This window comes from Hippocampus bargibanti, linkage group LG02, assembly GCF_051943395.1.
Source record: "Hippocampus bargibanti isolate YZ-2025 linkage group LG02, ASM5194339v1, whole genome shotgun sequence".
Lineage (NCBI taxonomy): Eukaryota > Metazoa > Chordata > Actinopteri > Syngnathiformes > Syngnathidae > Hippocampus > Hippocampus bargibanti.
Genome location: NC_142735.1, coordinates 14,457,892 through 14,476,256, shown reverse-complemented (window position 1 = coordinate 14,476,256; position 18,365 = coordinate 14,457,892). Strand labels below are relative to the sequence as shown.

General features: G+C 39.4%; 1 protein-coding gene across 3 annotated transcripts; it reads right to left on the bottom strand.

Annotated features, from left to right (window-relative positions):
• Positions 1-458: 458 nt before the first annotated feature.
• snx25 (sorting nexin 25) lies at positions 459-14,477 on the bottom strand. 3 transcript variants are annotated; one of them, XM_088989544.1, is made up of 23 exons: positions 14,320-14,466; positions 13,353-14,045; positions 11,478-11,562; positions 10,085-10,301; positions 9,199-9,371; positions 8,735-8,921; positions 8,290-8,360; positions 7,525-7,715; positions 7,254-7,385; positions 7,002-7,151; positions 6,783-6,908; positions 6,522-6,686; positions 6,148-6,279; positions 4,738-4,878; positions 4,494-4,607; positions 3,200-3,277; positions 2,511-2,594; positions 2,319-2,436; positions 2,169-2,235; positions 1,890-2,071; positions 1,628-1,728; positions 1,475-1,544; positions 459-1,365 (listed from the first exon to the last, which is right to left on the bottom strand). In XM_088989544.1, the coding sequence occupies exons 2-22, from the start codon at positions 13,695-13,697 to the stop codon at positions 1,479-1,481; spliced, it is 2,925 nt and encodes a 974-aa protein (XP_088845670.1). In that variant the 5' UTR covers positions 13,698-14,045; positions 14,320-14,466; the 3' UTR covers positions 459-1,365; positions 1,475-1,478. The 3 variants fall into 3 exon arrangements, with proteins under 3 accessions (XP_088845670.1, XP_088845669.1, XP_088845671.1); XM_088989543.1 differs by having other exon boundaries at positions 13,353-14,477; XM_088989545.1 differs by lacking the exon at positions 1,475-1,544 and having other exon boundaries at positions 1,607-1,728; positions 13,353-14,477.
• Positions 14,478-18,365: the final 3,888 nt, after the last annotated feature.

The following is an 18,365-nucleotide window of genomic DNA, read 5'->3' as shown; positions in this document are numbered from 1 at the left end:
ACAGTAAAGTCTCATTATATCGATATCGGTTATATCGATAGTACTGCTATTACGATACTATTTCTATCTATACGCAAGGAGAAAATTTACATGCCGCAGGATCGGATATATCGATAGTCCGGTATATCGATATAACGAGACTTTACTGTATATGTAACAGAAACCCACCCCCTCCCGTGCACCTGCCGGGTGAGATGCCTGGTCCTAGTGCCTGCCACAACAGAGCTTGTATTTTTACACCCCATTCTTGAGAACAAAATACCCCGGTGAATGTTTTTCCCCATTTATTTATTGCTTATATAAATGCTTTCTAAACAATTCTGGTAAAATAAAATCTATCAATTATAAATAAAACAATCACAATGACTTCACATGGCATTATATTACACAATTATAAGCCTTAACAACAATCACAGAACAAGTGTTGCTCAGATTTTGTGTAGCAGGAATGCTGAGAGGTTGGTTGCATTCAACATATTTGTAAAGGCAACAAGCAACCTGAACTTCATTTGTTTTGCTGCATTTAATCAATGTCTTCATCAAATCAATTTGAACATGACTCAACAGCCAAGTGTATTACTTTCGCAAATTGTTGCTACCTTCTTAGCTTTAGATTGAGAAACAATCTTGGTTGTAACACGCATCTACAGATCTGGTTTTTGTTGCTGATGGTCAAGGAGGAGGGGGTGTCACAGTTTCAATTCACGCAAGAACAACGTTCCAGGCTTCTGGAATAAATGTGACCCATGTACATGTAGTTAGTCACATCTGAATCATAAATCTGTGTATTTAGTTGCAATTTTTTTTAACCAGAATTAGTGCCTTTCAGTTGCTAGCCAGGCCCACATTTTCACATTTTACAGGCCATGTTTTACAACTCAAATCAGCATAAGGGCCACACCCTGCTTTGTCAGTCCATCTTTGGAGATAATGATTAGTTAATTTTACAAAGATCACCATAGCACAGAATGGTTCACTCCAGTTGACATATTTTAGGAAATCAATAAAAAAAAATATTTGGATGTCTGTTTAGTCTGTCACCCGTGACAAAAAAAAAACACTTTTGATCATGTCTCCATCACACTCAGATTATCTTCAAGGCTCATCACGTGCTATGGAGATACTACAACATGTGCAAAGATATTTAAAAGTACAAGGAGTGGCCTCTAATATTAAGATCATTGATGTTTCCAATGAATCACGACATCTTCCCAGGGAACCGTAGGGACCTTCTGAAGTTGCCACTTATGATAGATGACAAAATTAACAGAAGTTGCAATGATTGAAAGTTGCCACTGAAAAAAAATCCAAACCCTGTTTTTCCAAATCTGGGTATCCCCTTCATTTCAATCCTGGTAGCATATTCTGCAAGAAAAGAAACAGTTATTGTGAGTGTGTGTGTCTGTTTATATGGCATATGTGGGGAGGGCATAAAAGATAAGCAAGTCAAAATTTTATGAGTGTAAAAATGTACTTGTTCACATGTTCTCAACTTCTTCTCTGAGTTCAGAACACACTTCTTTTAGTAACATTTCCATCAAGACCTTTAAAGAAAAAGGAAAAAAATGGTACGCTTGCACAGACAAAAAAAAGGAAAAAAACTTACTCAGAAAGCTCATTTTCTTACATAGAGAAGATGTTTGTTGGCACTTGCTTCTTGTAGGGCATTGAAGACCTTGATGACTCCATGCCGGGCATTCTGTTGACCCACTAGATTTGCTAATGCATCTGACGTACAGGAAGTCAAAAGGAGGTAGGGGGCGACCAGTTATTGTGCATCTTGCAGTTAGGCTTGAACTTAGAGCAATGTTAACATCACAAAAGTTAAATAATTCACTTCACTTCTAATCTCTTATTGAAATAAAAATGTCACAATATGTATTTGCTACCTGGAATATTTTCAAGTAGTTTTTGTTGAGCTCGTTCCTTGGTTTCTGTGCGTTCAACAGCAGTTCGGACATTGACATGTAGTGCCAGAATCCCGTTGGGCCAGAAGGTGTCCTTGAAGACATTGATGTAACACACCAACATTTGTTCAGAGAAGATCCAGTTCACTGTGTCCCGTATCTGTCTGCAGTTGGGCAGGAAAAAAAAATCTAGTGGATGTGCACAATACCGTGTTCAGAATTATGTTATTCATCTCCTTTTGATTTTCCCTTTGTACTCACTTGTTGATTGTTCGTCCAAATGTCACCTGGACTAGTGCAATAAGGGTTTTCCTAACCCATTTAAACACTGTGTGGATGAACAGAAATATGTGCATTTAAATTAAGTGTGACTAAAGTGGTAAAATATGATGCATGAAGTGTTGCACTCACTTCCTCGGAGTTCAAATATCTCTCCAATGAGCATAAAGCAAGGTTCAGCCAATGCATCTCTCCTTCCGTCTGTCTCATCACCATAATCTGACAAGTCGCTGTCGTCGTCTGCTTCCTCCTATAAACAGCAATAATAGCACATGCGGCACTGGCAGTTCAAATCATGCCCTGGGAGCCTGTATGAGTTGGTACCTCGGTATGAGAAAAAAAATCCCCGGGAAGTTTCTCCAGGAAAGAAGCCAGAGAGAATGAAGACTTCTTCTGAATGGACATCACCTTCAAACATCAGACAAGAGCACAACACGAATGGACCGGATTGCTTCCGTCATTCAACACCAAAAGAACTGATTATTGCATGTAAAACAAACAGCTCTTAGTAAAGGTGATATCTTTCATCAATTTAGAGAAGTGGTTCTCAACCTGGGTTCGTATCATAATCAATTTTCTGAAGGGTCATCTCGATCGTTTCCTTTCGGCTTTTCCCTTCAAGGGGTCGCCACAGGGAATCAGTGTCCTACATCTTCAGAGGTTAGATTTGCATGTTTGTTTTGGCCAAGCTTTTACGTCGGATGCCCTTCCTGACACAACCCTCTGTATTTAGAAGACACTGGCTTATGTCCCCTTGTGGTTACAGAACAAGCAACTGAAAGTGCTCAGTAAAAGGCTCCCAAACACAAAATGGTCATCGGCACAGCAACATCCAAAAAAGCAAAACTATACTCACCATTTGATCTAAAATGTTGTTTTTGCATCACATTACACATGTATATCTGTTTTTAAAAAACTGATTGGAAACTGACTATTAAAGTTGGTGTGAACCAATATTCACAGAAATGAAAACAATTACTTATTTGAAAGGCGAATGAGAACAAATTGGTTACCTTTAGGTGTTCTGGAGATGGACTAAGGAATGCATAAAGTGCTTCTGACTGACACAGTCGTTCATCTGTCAGCAGACGCTACAAAAACAAATGAAATTTTAGGAATTGTTCAGTGACTGTAGCCATTGAGCTGCCATGAACCAAAAATGCTCAATTAAGCAGTTTCTTTCTGTGCATCCTTCTGGAAACAACTAGAGTTAAACAAGACCTAAAGAACAACCGACGTCTCCGGACAAGTTGTGTCCATAATTTGTAAAATCGCTTCAAATTACTTCGACTGAGCGTATTTTACAAAGATTCCACCGCATATAGCTATATTTTACGTTTTAAGACTCGCGCTGAATATTCCGGAAGTCTTGTTTTTGAGTTGGTGACGAGTCCTCACCCTATGTCACTGAAGGAACGCCCCTCACTGAAAAAGGACATACCTTGCTTCACCTCAATGCATTTTGCGGTACTTTGTTTGGTCCTGAAAACTTCGTGTTGATGGCAAAATTAGAAGGAAAACACATAACACGATGGTGAAACGTTTGTGTTGCGCCAAGACTTCTAAAGTGTATTTGATGTTTGCTTACAATACGTCCCAGGAGACAATTTCCACTGAGCTTTGTCGCCATCTTCTGCCTTTTTTTTTGGGTACTGTGAGTACTAAAGAGTTTGTCATGACATTTCTCTCCAGATGCATCAAAATGACCGGAATAAATTATTTAATCGATTGCAAACATGTATGCTTTCCTCTTCAGAACTATTTGAATCGTATTCATAACTGGATGAGTAACAAGAAAGCATCTTTTCCGAATCTGAAGCCATTGTTTTGATTCTCGAGCAAGGCAAGACGTCTTGGCGTTACACCACGAACAAGGGGGCAGGACCTTCTGAAACTGGCCACTTCCGTGTTCAATTTGAAGTAGTTTTTGGACACTTTAAGTCATTTTATTGGGGTTTTGCATTTGACTAAAAATATCATACTGTGTGTTTTGGGTATTTTAGATGCTATAAAACGTTTTTCTGATGTCAGTTAGGAAACAAAAAAGTAATGTCAGTTGTCCTTTAAATGTGATTAACAAAAGTTGTTGAAAAAAGCACTTTCATTCTGAAAAGAATAGCAATGTGGCATTATGAATACTGGTCTAAGTGTGACTGTACATTATCTACACTTTTCCTATTTAGAATCAGAATCAGAATCATCTTTATTGCCAAGTATGTAGAACACACAAGGAATTTGTTTCCGGTAGAACACGCTGCACTAGTATCGTTGTCAAAAAAAAAACTGCTAAGTGGCACTATACAGTACCTGTAAAAAGGTATTGAGCTGAGTTTTACTCTTGTCCAAGAACTTCTGGTCTATGGATTTGAAGGGAAGCTTGCTCAGAGATGGTAATTGGAGTTTCTTCAAAGATGGAAAACACTGAGGGAACACAATAAAATGTCATTAAATGTTACAGTGATATAGGACGTCGCGATTATTGCCACTTGTAAGGACTTGGCAGTATATTTCCATGTGATCACTAGAATTAGAGTTTTTGGTTGTGCGTTACCTCTGTCAGTTTGCGGTGCAACATATGGAATTCACTAAGTTTTCTTTGGACACTCCAGCGGCTGTTCACTGTCTCCTCACCTTCCAACAGGTCGACACACACATTGTAACAAGCTATTGTTTCCCCGCCTTCTTCTGTCGACTGAAGGAAAAAAAAAGACACTGATTTTGTTAATAATTATTTTTTAATGTCTTTGGTACACATTCATTTTTACAAAACTTGTAGTATTCATTGTATCATTAGATAGCATCAGATAAAAGACAATATGTATGTTTTTGTACTGTTTGTGAGGGGAGAGAAAAACAAATAGTTGTCATGCAATCAGTCAAGTGTTTGTTCGGCCTAATCTACCCAGGGATATATTTTTTCTTGTTTGTTCCTGGCCAAAGAATGATGTGGGGCATCAGCTGGCTAATTATGTTAAAGTAGAATCCTATGTATAGTGATACTTTGGCTTACGTACTTAATTGGTTCCCAGACAGTGTGTAAGGCGATAAGTGTGTGTCCGAAACATTAATTTCCTATAGAAAACGATTAAAATGAGAATAATCCGTTTCCAGGTCCCCATAAAACATAATTTTCTACTTTTGTAAGCCTTAAAACTACACAAAATATACCTTATTTTATGTATAATAAATGTGCTATGGTATTGTAATTAAAGAAATAAACAATACAGTATAATAAAGTCGTTTTATTTACCTTTGTGATGGTCGTTGATGGCTTGATGGAATGGAGTGGCCATTTTGAGAAATGATTCCTTGTCAGCTTTGTTATCAGAACTGGCTGCCTCACCATGACAAATGACTATGACTATTAATCCATGTACAACGCTTAAAGTTCTCGAACCATCCGTGGCGAGCCTTGAAATCATCAATGGATGACGAACTTCCAGGTTGCCGCTTGACGATACCTGAGTGAAGTTTGCGTGCTTTCTCTGCGATAATTTTACGTAGTTCCTCATCAATTGCGTTCTGATTAGCTGGATTGGTAGCTTTTTGCATCAAGTGTACAGATGGCTTGTGCTGGTTATTTGTCGAGCCTCATTGATGTGATATTTTAACCTTGCAGTCTACACTCTGCCTTTTTACTTGCAATAAAGTTGAAACAAGTCCAAATTTTATTTGCAGCTGTGTTTTTCTGTAACCCCACCACCTCACTGATGCGTTCTTGACTAATCACGTGCGGTTTTGACCAAAGACTGGGGGTGGGGAATAGAGGACAAAAAAAAATAATCGGCTGCCATTTCCTTGTTAGGAGAACGACACATCACTCATTGTGGCGCTCCATGTGTATCCCAAAAAATAGTTTGTATGGCAAGATTAAATTGAAATGGCAAGAAAAAATTTAATTTAACATTAGTAAATCCAAAAGTTCGTGAGCAAAGGTGTTCGTCAATCAAGAAGAAATTACTTCAGCAGTGGTAATTGTAGCCCTCCAGTTTCCCAGGTTTTCACACCACCAGTCTGTCCTGGTGATATGTTGCTGAAGTTCACTGTGCTCTTTCTCCATGGCCGCTATTTCTTCTTTTAGTTTGCTCACAATCTAGCAACACAGAAACAGTTTAGTCAGCATGCGAAACGACAGTGAATTTTGAGTCAAATCATAATTTCAAAGATCTCAATTTTGTTGACACAATTGTCTTTTGCAAGCCTCCTACGGTGATGTGGTGGGTTGGTCTAGGTAACAGCCCTTGAGGTTTTACACATACATGTATGTACTAATTTGATCCATATCCTCACAAAGTTAATTAGTTACAATCGCATTATTTATTAATGTTTTCTTACCCTTTTATCTGGTTTGGGTGCATTCTGAATAGAGCCCAGTGCTTGCCTCTTATACTCCAATTTGTCATACAGCTGGCGAAGTTTAGTGGCAGCATAGCTGGCCTGTTCATTGATTCCTTTACTGCCCTCATCACACGCCTCCTCTCCAGCATCTAGAGCCCGACACTACACCAAAACACATTTTGGAACATGTAGAACACCCCCAAGAGTAATGTATACATATTATACATTCATGGTAAGAATCTGTGCATGTTTTCTAACCCCGTCGTCCTTCTCCTCAGTGCGAAATTGTGTCTGGCTGTGCTGCTCATCTCGTTTGATGAGCCTTTCGTAGAGATCCGAAACTAGGAAGGAAGGGTAGTAACGCTCCCTCATTGTCTCAGCCACCTAGAAAATGGCAAGGACAGAATTGAGACTGCGGGAGAACATTTGGAAACCACATGGCTTTATTGCTCATAGTTTCCGGAGTAGAAATCCGACCTGTTCCTGTAGTCTCACAAAGACATCAGTTCCCCTGTTTCCGACTAAACTCTGTTGGATCTCCTTCAACAAAAACTTCTCCACTGGAATTTCTCTACTTTCTACAAAGAAATTCTGGTAGATTTCTCCAACAATTTGGGGCACCTCATTCTGTTGAATACATAAGCAGAACGACACACCCACACTAACTGTACTGTATTCAAACCCTTGTTGAGTTAGTAGAGTAAATATTTGGTGTCACCAAAGTGTCACCTTGTTGGCACTTTTCAGTGTTTCCACCAATTCCCAGAAACTGATCAGAGCTCTCCTATCAACTCTCTCCATGTAATCTCCAAAATGTTCCCTGTAACCTGGATTGCACATGATGTCATCAAACAGGAGAATCTGAACATAAGGAAAAAGACTGACATGAGACAAATGGGATTTGGTGCAATGAGATCATCATGATTCCGTAAAATTACCCACAATGATTATTGGTAGTCAGAAATTTCAAGAAAAAGAAAACTTTTTTTAAAAGGAGTACCCTCTGGCTGAGAGGCTCATCACTCTCATCGGCTCCTCCATCTTCATTGTTTTCATAGTTTGGTCCACCAAGTAACCGGATTCGTTTCTCACATTGTTTCTTGGCAACAGTCAGCTGATTTATGTATCGTTTCATGTCCCTGGCCCTTAACAGGTCTGCCTTCATGGCTGCTGATTCTTTGCCTTTACGCTCTGGGAGAAACAGAGACAAAGAGAATGGGATGACATTACTTAGTGTGGATACAGTGTCACATGATGCCAGGTTCAAAACCCAATTAATTGCTGACCAAACTTCGGTGAAGTACTGACATCTGCAAAAATACATCCAAAATGTAGAAAACCCTCACACAGCTCACATGAATGTGAAATATTGTTCCCATTAGATTTCAGTACCAGTATGTGTTAAGATCATCAACTGGTAGCAAGTAGGACAAAATGAATACCCCACAGGTCTGTTCTCAAAATAGTTGACCAGTGATGGGATATTGTGAATACATGTATCCTTTTTCCACTTATTGTGAGAAACCATTGACATGATTATCTTCACATTAGCATGAATAATGTGTAATATTATTACATTTAAGTTGAGCACATCTGTTATTTAAGCAGTGTATCAAACTTTGCATTGATCGGTGCTCAATAATACTGTTTAAATTTAGTAAAGCTGACGCTATAACATTTAACAACACAGAACCAAAAGTAAGACAAAATGCCAGACCTAAGTTGGGGGTGAGAGGACCTCTTGATGAAAAACAACAAATAATACCTTTCTGCTTCTTGTGTTGTGGCAGACTGCTGATGGTGGTGGCATGAATAATTTCTACCACTATCTGATACCTGCAGTGAGGAAAGATTGTTGAGTAAGTAGTGTGATGATTTTGGGTCTTTCATACAGTGCGGCAACAACTCATATTACATGAGCAATCATTTGATATCTTTCGAAACCAAATGTAATGAGAAAGTGTTGAATCTGAGTAATATGACTGACATTAGCAAATCTTGGATGAATGAGACAAAACAGCGCAATTACTTTCTGCATTGCGCTCTCATATTGCCTCAGACGCATAGTCTGCTCCCATGGTAACAACAGCCCACAGCGTCAAAAAGATGAGCTGTTAACACTGCTAACATTTTTGTGTCAACAGCACTTAGTGTATGTAAGGACAGTAGGATCTGTTGTGCATGCGCTGTGTATTTTCTCTGAGTCATGCCTGAGTTGTTTGAGAAAAATGATATCAGTAGAAGTTGATATCAGTTTAATGAAGTCTTCGTAAGAGGCAGCATAGGTATAAGCTTTCTTCTGCTGCTCAGCCTGCTGCTCCCGCTGCTCCATTTGAGATAGCAGCATCCTGTTTATGGAGTCAGGGTCACTAAGAACTTCCACCAAAGGCTTCAAAACTGTAGTACACACAGACACATTAACACATAAACTCATTAGAAAAAGCTTGATGAAAAAAGCATTAGTTCACATAAAGAAGTGCTGCAACATGAGATCTCAGTATGAATTATCTTGTATTACCGATACTAATGCATTCAATTATTATCTACTCAAAATCACTATGACACCTTCATAAAATCAAAAAGCACAGTGCATCTTTTTGAAACCACATGATCTGATTTCAGCTTTTGTTTTAAAAACTTTGTCTAGCAGTGACTGATAAAGAACTTGAAATACCTTTCGTAGTGATCACCTCTGTGAGGCAGCAGCGTAGAGTGTGAGACTTTGCATCCTTTTGTGGCAACAAACATAGCAGCAGTATTCTGGCAACACAGCGAAGGAAGGCCAGCTCTGACTCCGGATTAACCAAACATGGATGGAGCGGAAATGGCCGAGCTCCTTCATCTGGTCTGTCCACACATAAAAGGCACACAATGAAGAATGGACAGAACTGGTTCTGTCATGATGACATAAAGTGCTTAAAATGTAATTGATATTAACACCAAGCATTGCATAGAATTCATGTAAAAACATTTGACTCAAAACAATTTTCACAAATGGGAAGGCAAATATTAAAGCAAGTTGAAAAGTGAATATTTTGATTTTGTGTTTTGGTGATAATGTGGGTGTCAGCACAATGTCAGTGTTGATCATAATGTAATTTCTCTCCACTAACATAACCAAAGGAAGAAGTGAATGAAAGCGGGAAAAAATAGGGGAGCACCACAACATCGTAAAACAAACTTTCTTGAAAGTTTAGGAGGGGCCAAACTAATTTTGTAACGAGTTACCTCACAGTAACGGTTTCCTCCAAAAGGCCGTTATGATATATTACACTCAACAAGTTGATGAATAAGTACCTTTGATTGGTAAACAAGGTTTGCAATATCTCAATGTTCTTAAGAGTTAATCTGTTTATTAATATAGTATTTTAGCAAGAAGCATGAAGTCAATGCAGATAATTTTCTTTTGTGGGCCACATGAAATGATATGGGAGCCCAGAACTGGGCTCCGTGGTCTTGAGTTTGTCACCGGTTGTTTCCTCTACCAAAATAGTTTCAGGTTCTGTACATGTTTCTTTTTTTGTTTTTATTAACATAAATGTGTTGGTAGAAGTGTGTACCTTCCAGATGCAGCCTTGAGGCCAGTGAAGTGTGTATGTAAAATTCGGATGGTGTCATAACACACCACGTTAACAAGATCTATATTGGCAAGTCGGCATCTCAGCTGCCCAATCATCTGCCACCAATCCTCTGACAGCATGGAGTACAACTGACCCTCATCACGACTTAAAGGAATGTACCAGGACAGGATGTAGTCTCTGTAGGCATAGTCCAACACTGTGGATAGACCAAATTGTCTTAATCAAATATATATTTTGTGGTTGAAAATATAAGCGTCAGCACAGATGAGAACAGAAAATATCATAAGAAACAGTAATTCAAAAATATATTCACATTAGAGTAGACACAAACCGCATATTTATGCACATATTTAACAAATGAATGTGCATATAGTTTGGCAAATGTGGTACCTCAAAAATTATTGGAATGTCAAGGTCAATTCTTTTGTTGCCGCTGTTTACCAAAGACCATTTGGATTTCAAATCAAACGATGAATAGGACACAGAAATTCAGAATTCCAGATTTATTTCGAACTCCATCCACACATGCAGTTAGACTGTGCTTTGCGCCAGACTTGTGCTAGGGACAAAAAAATCTTAATTTGGGGCAACAAAACACTTACAATGCCTTCACAAAGTGTATTTCTTATTGAGTCAATAGTATTTTCGTCAAAGACATGCATTAGGTTTAAATACACATCCATTGTGTAAATGAGGAAGCAAACCAATTATTGGTTTCACAACTCATTTTGCGTGTTAAAATTGTGTCTGGCTATGATGACATGCAGGAACAATGATCCATCACTCAGCAGTTTTTTTAGAAGCTGAGGTTGCTGTGACATTTAGCAGAGCCAGCATAACACATTTGGCATTTGCTCAGCAAAGTTCTAACATAAGGAGTCCACTAGTCGTCAGGACGAGCAGTTTTGTTCATAGTCATACGACCATCATTTGGGTGTAGAGGAAAAAAAAGTGAAAATAAAAGCAATGGCATGATTAATCGCTTCACAACTAATTGAAATACGGTAGGTTGTGTAGATGTGAGATAAATAATAGAAATATGTTTGTCTGGCTTTTTCTTTTTTTAATGATATGCAAATACATTGATTTTATGCTGGGGGTTACCTTTAATAGTGAGAAATAGAAAAATACATTGTTCGATTTTATTTACAAAACATTTATCTTAATGAATAAGACTAAGAAATGCAAGAAACACAGCAAAGGGAATATATGGACGAGATGTTTCTAAAGACAATGATCATTGTATTTTGCTACATGTATGAGTTTGCTATAGTGTCTTGAATGATATAAAGTTTGATGATGTACAAATCTAATTTCATCCTGCACAGTGAAAATCAAAAATAAAGAAATAAATAAACAACTCTTATTTTACCTTCCTTAAGGACTTTGTCCAGATTGTGAGAGACCACCACCCTCCGACTCTGGCCCAATTCTTGAACTGGGGCAGAAAATCGAGCCTGGAAAAACAGTTAACATCAGTTCATTTCCTTCAGTCTGTGACAATGTAAATGAGCATTATAAACGTTGGGAGAAATGTGCTACATACAATGAAAAATATACAATTCACAACATCTTCAAGACTGAAAGTAAAATAAATATGCTGACTTTTTTCCCTAAAGAAGCGACTCTAAATAAGTCATTGAGCAGAGGAATGAACACTACTTTCCTATAAATGCAAAACAGCAGAGACGGTATCACTTTACTTAGAATGATTCAACCAAATTGCACAAGCCTGTTCTTTGTGGATGAATGCACGTGGTCCATTTTCACACATCAATTGAAGTAAAAGCCTGAAGAGTTATACAGTGAGCTCACCGAAACCAATGCATTATAGTTCAGTTGAGCACATGACAATATCTGACCTGAATACTTGTGTATAAAAATTAAAACGCTTTTGCAATTACGTATACTACTGCTTTGTTTTAATCAGTACACCAACCAAGTTACGGTACATAGAATATGTTATTTGCAGCAGTGCAGAGTGGCACTCCATTGTATATCTAGAATGTACCTAATTAATTAGCACACCCGACACACAATGTCTAAAAAGTATGAATATGTAAAATCATAATAGACTTCTAACTGACCATCACGGTGTGAAATTGGTGCCCGTTGAATAAAACAGAAAACTAATGACCAAACAGGAAGCAATAGCTGACATGGTGTATGAACAGCAACAAATGTGTGTGTGTGTGTGTGTGTGTGTGTGTGTGTGTGTGTGTGTGTGTGTGTGTGTGTATATATATATATATATATATATATATATAAAAATATATATACACATCATATACAGTATGTAAGTGCTCATAGAAATAGTATCGATATAACCGGGACTATCGATATATCCGATATCGATATAACGAGACTTTACTGTATATACAGTAATATCGATATAACGAGACTTTACTGTATATACAGTAATATCGATATAACGAGACTTTACTGTATATACAGTAATATCGATATAACGAGACTTTACTGTATATACAGTAATATCGATATAACGAGACTTTACTGTATATACAGTAATATCGATATAACGAGACTTTACTGTATATACAGTAAAGTCTCGTTATATCGATATCGGATATATCGATAGTCCCGGTTATATCGATACTATTTCTATGCACGCACGGAGAAAATTACATGCAAACAGGGTCGGATATATCGATAGTCCCGGTTATATCGATATTTTTTCGGACTCCCTTGAATATCGATATAACGAGACTTTACTGTATATATATATATATATATATATATATATATATATATATATATATATATATATATATATATATATATATTCATTCCTTTCATCACTTTGCTGCTGTGAAATGTAAATTTCTCCACTGTGAGACTAATAAAGGCATATCCAATCCAATCCAATATATATATATATATATATAAACATGCAAATCAAATCTCTGAAGATGGTGGACTGATTCGCTGTGGCGAGCCCTGACGAGAAAAGTATATATAGTATATATATAGTAAATATAGTAAGTATAGTAAATATATATATGTTTTACCCAGTTGTCATCCTTTGGAAGAGCATTTCATGTGTCCTGTCGCAACAGACATATTTCTAATTTATCAGTAATATCTGTTTGTAAAATTGGATAATTTTCCACAGTACCCCTGACTTTCTTTCGTGGCATACGAGATAAAATTTTTGTGCAAATGTACCGAATGTTGTGGTTGGTGGAAGGAGGAAACCTGTGTCTTTGAAACACTAGAAACAACTTACCATGAGCTTGTTGAAGAACTCTAGCTGTTGGACTGAATGTTTCCTGTGTCTTTCAAAGCAGCTGACTTTGAGAGGACTCTTCCTGACAAGCAGAACAAAGCTCCCAGCCAGGAAACATAGTAGGGCGAATGAAACATAAATGAAGAGCTTCAAGAAGAAAGAGGTAAGGGACAAGCCTCCCCATGACAGCTGGAACACAACAGCTGCCACTGTACCCAGAAAGAAAGCCGGGACAAACCGGAAAGAGGAGCTAAGAGGAGAGGTAGAGCTGGCAAACATGGGCCCCTCTCCTGCACAGCGGCTCCCTCCTGTCTGTTTTGTTGTGGTAGATGAGGGGGTGGGCATACTGCGACCCCACCATCCATATATGTGCCACTGCGGGTTGGGCAGAAAAGTTGATTCTCTAGTCCAAGTGCCAAGTCGGAGAGGTAGATACACTCTTCTTTGCCCACAACTACAACATCGTGTTCAAGAAGCGGCATCCCCGCTGCGGCATCTCCTGACCGACCTACACCGCTGCGTGCCCTCCTAACATCGGCCCACCCGGCGGCGGCCACGCAGCACCTTCACTTTAGTCATCCAAGGTAAGGTCTTCCAAATAACACTGCGGTTGATCTTGAATGATCGAGAGTGGCACACGTCTTGCTGATACCCAGCGGTAAGAGATGCACGAAACCACAAGCACCCCGTCACCTTGGAGACAAATGGATAGGGGTAGCTTAATGGCAGCGCTAAACCCGGATAGCGCGAGGCTAACACACGCTGTTAGTGAAAGTTGTTAACTTCAATTAACATGACATCAATATTGATTTAATCATTCGCAAACTCATTTCCGAGTTGGGCACGTGGCTAACTACAACATACTACATTAATAGCCAACTAGCCTCTTTTAATAAGCGATTCAACACCAGCTAACATTAGCGACTTCAATACGCTTTCAAATCAACAGTCGACATTACATCCTTACGTTCTTCCTCAAATGAAATTTAGTCGAGCGAATGCAATTTCAACGTTTAAAAAAGCAGTCTCGGTCCAATGAAAAATTGCATGCGAGAATTAGTTTAAAACAATCTGTTATTTTTCATCAAGCTCCATCTGAACGACAATCTGTCTGAACGCAATAGATTGTCAGCCAATCAGATGTGTTCTTAGCGCCAGATGGCGTGTCTTTTTGCTATCGGGACACTCCAAGCGGGCGGTATAACTCCTTATTACGGGACCACAGATTTGCTCAGATGAAGAAAAAACGGCAATGGATGAGCAAGTATTCATAATCGAGTGCACACAAATGCGAATGTTTGCATGAAGTGTTGCCCGCTCTGGTCCGAGATAAGACGCCAACTGGCTCGGCACTAATTATTTTTTGTCTCCTGTGGCAGAGGTGGGCACCGTTACTTCGTTTGTGCGCGCGCGCGTGTGCGTTTATTTGTGTGTGTACATGTGTGCGCGCTTGCGTGTGAGTAAGGGTGCGCATACGCGTGTGTGTGTGTGTAAGTGCGAATGCTTGTTTGTGCGTGTGAACGCGTGTTTGTGCGCGCGCGTGTGTACTTGTGCGTGTGTATGAGTGTGTGTGTGTGTGTGTGTGTGTTCGTGTGTGTGTGCGATTGTGGGTTTGTGTATGTGAATGCGTGAATGTGGGTTTGTGTATGTGAATGTGTGTTGTGGGCAGAAATAATGGATATTATCGTGTTTTTATTTAGTGCAGTTATTGACAACCAGCACACGCATGTTCGAGACAAAAGTAAAACTTCTTGAATCTATTGCCCAAACTGAAACTCTGCACGCTCTTATTTTTGGAGGCGCGGAGAAAAGCGATGTAAATTTCAATATTCTACCATTTTCATCCAGTAGATGGTGATAATGTTCCACGTTTGTTGGTAGCATAGTTGTCTTCATTTACAATACAATACATGCATCCATCCATTTTCCGTACCGCTTATTCTTCATTAGGGTCGCGGGGGGTGCTGGAGCCTATCTCAGCTGTCTTCGGGCACGAGGCGGGGGACACCCTGAATTGGTTGCCAACCAATCGCAGGGCACACAAAGACGTACAACAGTCACTCGCACGCTCACACCTAGGGACAATTTGGAGTGGTCAATCTGCCTGCCATGCATGTTTTTGGAGTGTGGGAGGACACCGGGGGACCCGGAGAATACCCACGCGGGCCCAGGGAGAACATGCAAACTCTACACAGGGAGGCCAGAACGGGACGCAAACCGGCGACCTCTGCACTGTGAAGCCGGTGTGCTAACCACCGGGCCGCCCCCAATACAATACAATACAATACAAGAAAACTAGACAACACAACACATTTGACACTTCAGACGTACACATCTGTACATTTATTTAAACAGCTTCTTCCCCCAAGCCATTAACTCTTTGAACTCTTTGAACTCTTTCAACAGTAGCCAAATGGAACTGTATAGTGCCACTTAGCAGTTTTTTTGACGACGATACTAGTGCAGCGTGTTCTACCGGAAACAAATTCCTTGTGTGTTCTACATACTTGGCAGTAAAGATGATTCTGATTCTGATTCTGATTCTGATTCTGATTCTGATTTACGCAGTTTAGAAATCCATTATTGGTTGTGTCTGCAGATAACCCAAACCCAGTTTTCATGTGTTCATGCTGCCTTCACGAATGAGAAAATATTGCCGATGTCGATTTTCGAGCAAATCTCTGACTAATCATTTCAACACCAAATCAACTGCGGTGTTATATGCCTTAAAGGACAGCCGACAGCACTTTTTTGTTTCCTAACTGACATCAGAAAAACCTTTTTAATAGCATCTAAAATACCCACAACACGCAGTATATTTTTAGTCAACTGCAAAACACGAATAAAAATGACTTAAAGTGTCCAAAATCTGCAAAAAATTGAGCTGCGAATTGGGCATTTTCAGAAAGTCCCGCCCCCAGTTTGTGACGTCATGCCAAGACGTCTTGCCTTGCTCGAGAATCAAAACAATGGCTTCAGATTCGGAGAATATGCTTTATTGTTACACATCCAGTTATGAATATGATTTAAATAGTTCTGAAGAGGAAAGCATACATGTTTGAAATCGATTAAAGAATTTATTCCGTGTCATTTTGAGGCAATAGGGGGGGAAATGTCGCACCCAACAAAACAGGCAGAAGATGGCGACAAAGCTCCGTGTGTAATAATAATACAGGGGTTCAATGGGCTCAAAATGTTTGTCACAACACACAAGGATTCACCATCGCGTTATTTATGTGTTTTCCTTCTTATTTCGCCATCAACACGGATCAACACGAAGTTTTCAGACCAAACAAAGTACCACAAAATGCATTGAGGTGATTCAAGGTATGTCCTTTCTCAGCCAGGGGCGTTCCTTCAGTGACGTCGGGTGAGGACTCGTCATATTGTAAAATACGCTCAGTAGAAGTATCACACTGTAACCTTCCTTAATCTTGCTCTTTAATAGTATTTGATAAATCTGCTTAGAATAAAATATAGTCACTGACCTACACTATTATACATATTGTTATTTTACTGCAAAAATGGTTGCTTATTTCCAAAATAATTTCATTGATAATGGTCGCTATGTTTTTTGCATTCCTAGTACATTTTGCGATGAGTTTTTATACTGCATTTGAGGAAGGCAGGAGGTCGGATTTTTCCGTCGGTTAGCATATCAGCCTCACAGTGCGTACAAAAGGGGTTTGATTCTGTCCCCTGCCTTCTTTTCTTGAGTTTGTATATTCTTCCTGTGCGGAGGCAAGATTTCTTTGAGGTACCCTAGTTTCCTCCCAAATTTCCAAATTCTGCTCAGGGTGCACCCACCTTCTGCCCGAATTCAACTGGGATAGGATCCAACATACCCATGATCCTTGTGAGAATAAGCGGGTCAATTAATGGAAGGAGGGTCCAGCCATTGGAGGCAAATGTAAACAACAAACATGGCTGATTCCAATAAATGGTTTGTTGTTGTGGTTCAGCACAACACATTCGGAGCTCCGGAAAAAATTCTTCATCATTTCCTACATTTATATAAATAAAGGAATATCTTCTAAACATTTCATTCAGTCGGTACAAATCAAGTTGAGTTTTGTGAACAACTAAATTAATCAAAAAATAAATAAAGCTAAATAGATGTTTAGAATCTTTTATATCATTTACGATCTGGGTCTTCCGCCCCTGTGGTCTTAGTTATTGTGTGGCATTACATTGAAGTCAGTCTGTGAACTCTGTCCTTTTCCCCCCTGACTTCAGAACTCAGAACTCACTATTCAAAGAGGTCTCCTGTCTTCTCATGCAAATTCCCACCTCCCACCTTCTTCGTCTGCAACGTTTTATTCACCTAACTTCCGAGGGCTCTCATGGGGAAATGAGAATGTGACTTCCGGTCAGAGACCTCAGCTAAAGTTTTCCCATTTGATACCGTTGACTTTATTACATGGAGTGGTGTATATTTGAATGCCCCCACCCCCACAACCGCTTTTCTAAGCCATCATTTGTCTTCATTGCATTGACAAATATCTTGCATGGCATGGCATGGGACTTTGTTGCACAATTGGTGGTTAAAACTTGAACTCAAGCGGGCAGCTGTGAGCCCTGAAACGGCAAAGCTGAAAGTGAGTCCCATTGACCGGCGTAACAGTTAACAAAGGTACAATCATCCATGTTGTTGTTTGGAAATTGGAAGGATCTGAAGTCTTTAAAGGCAATTCCCTACAAAGACATAAACTTGAGCATTGTGAAATGCAAATCGTCAAATTATAATTGCCACATAAAGCAGACAGCTACAAGTGTCAACAAAGGGCAGAGCACCAGTTCACACAAAAAATAATCTTCTTTTCATCCTAAGGAGTTTCCATTGTTATGAACGGGACGTTAAAGCCACCATGAGGTAGAGAACACATCCCAAGAGATAAAGCATACATTGCTGGATTTTCCCGTGTCGTATGGACACGCAGAGCTCTCATCAGCAGAGTTGGGGGGTCGGGGTGGGGGGCAAGCTGTAGCTTTTGGGAAGAGGTCAGGCCTCTT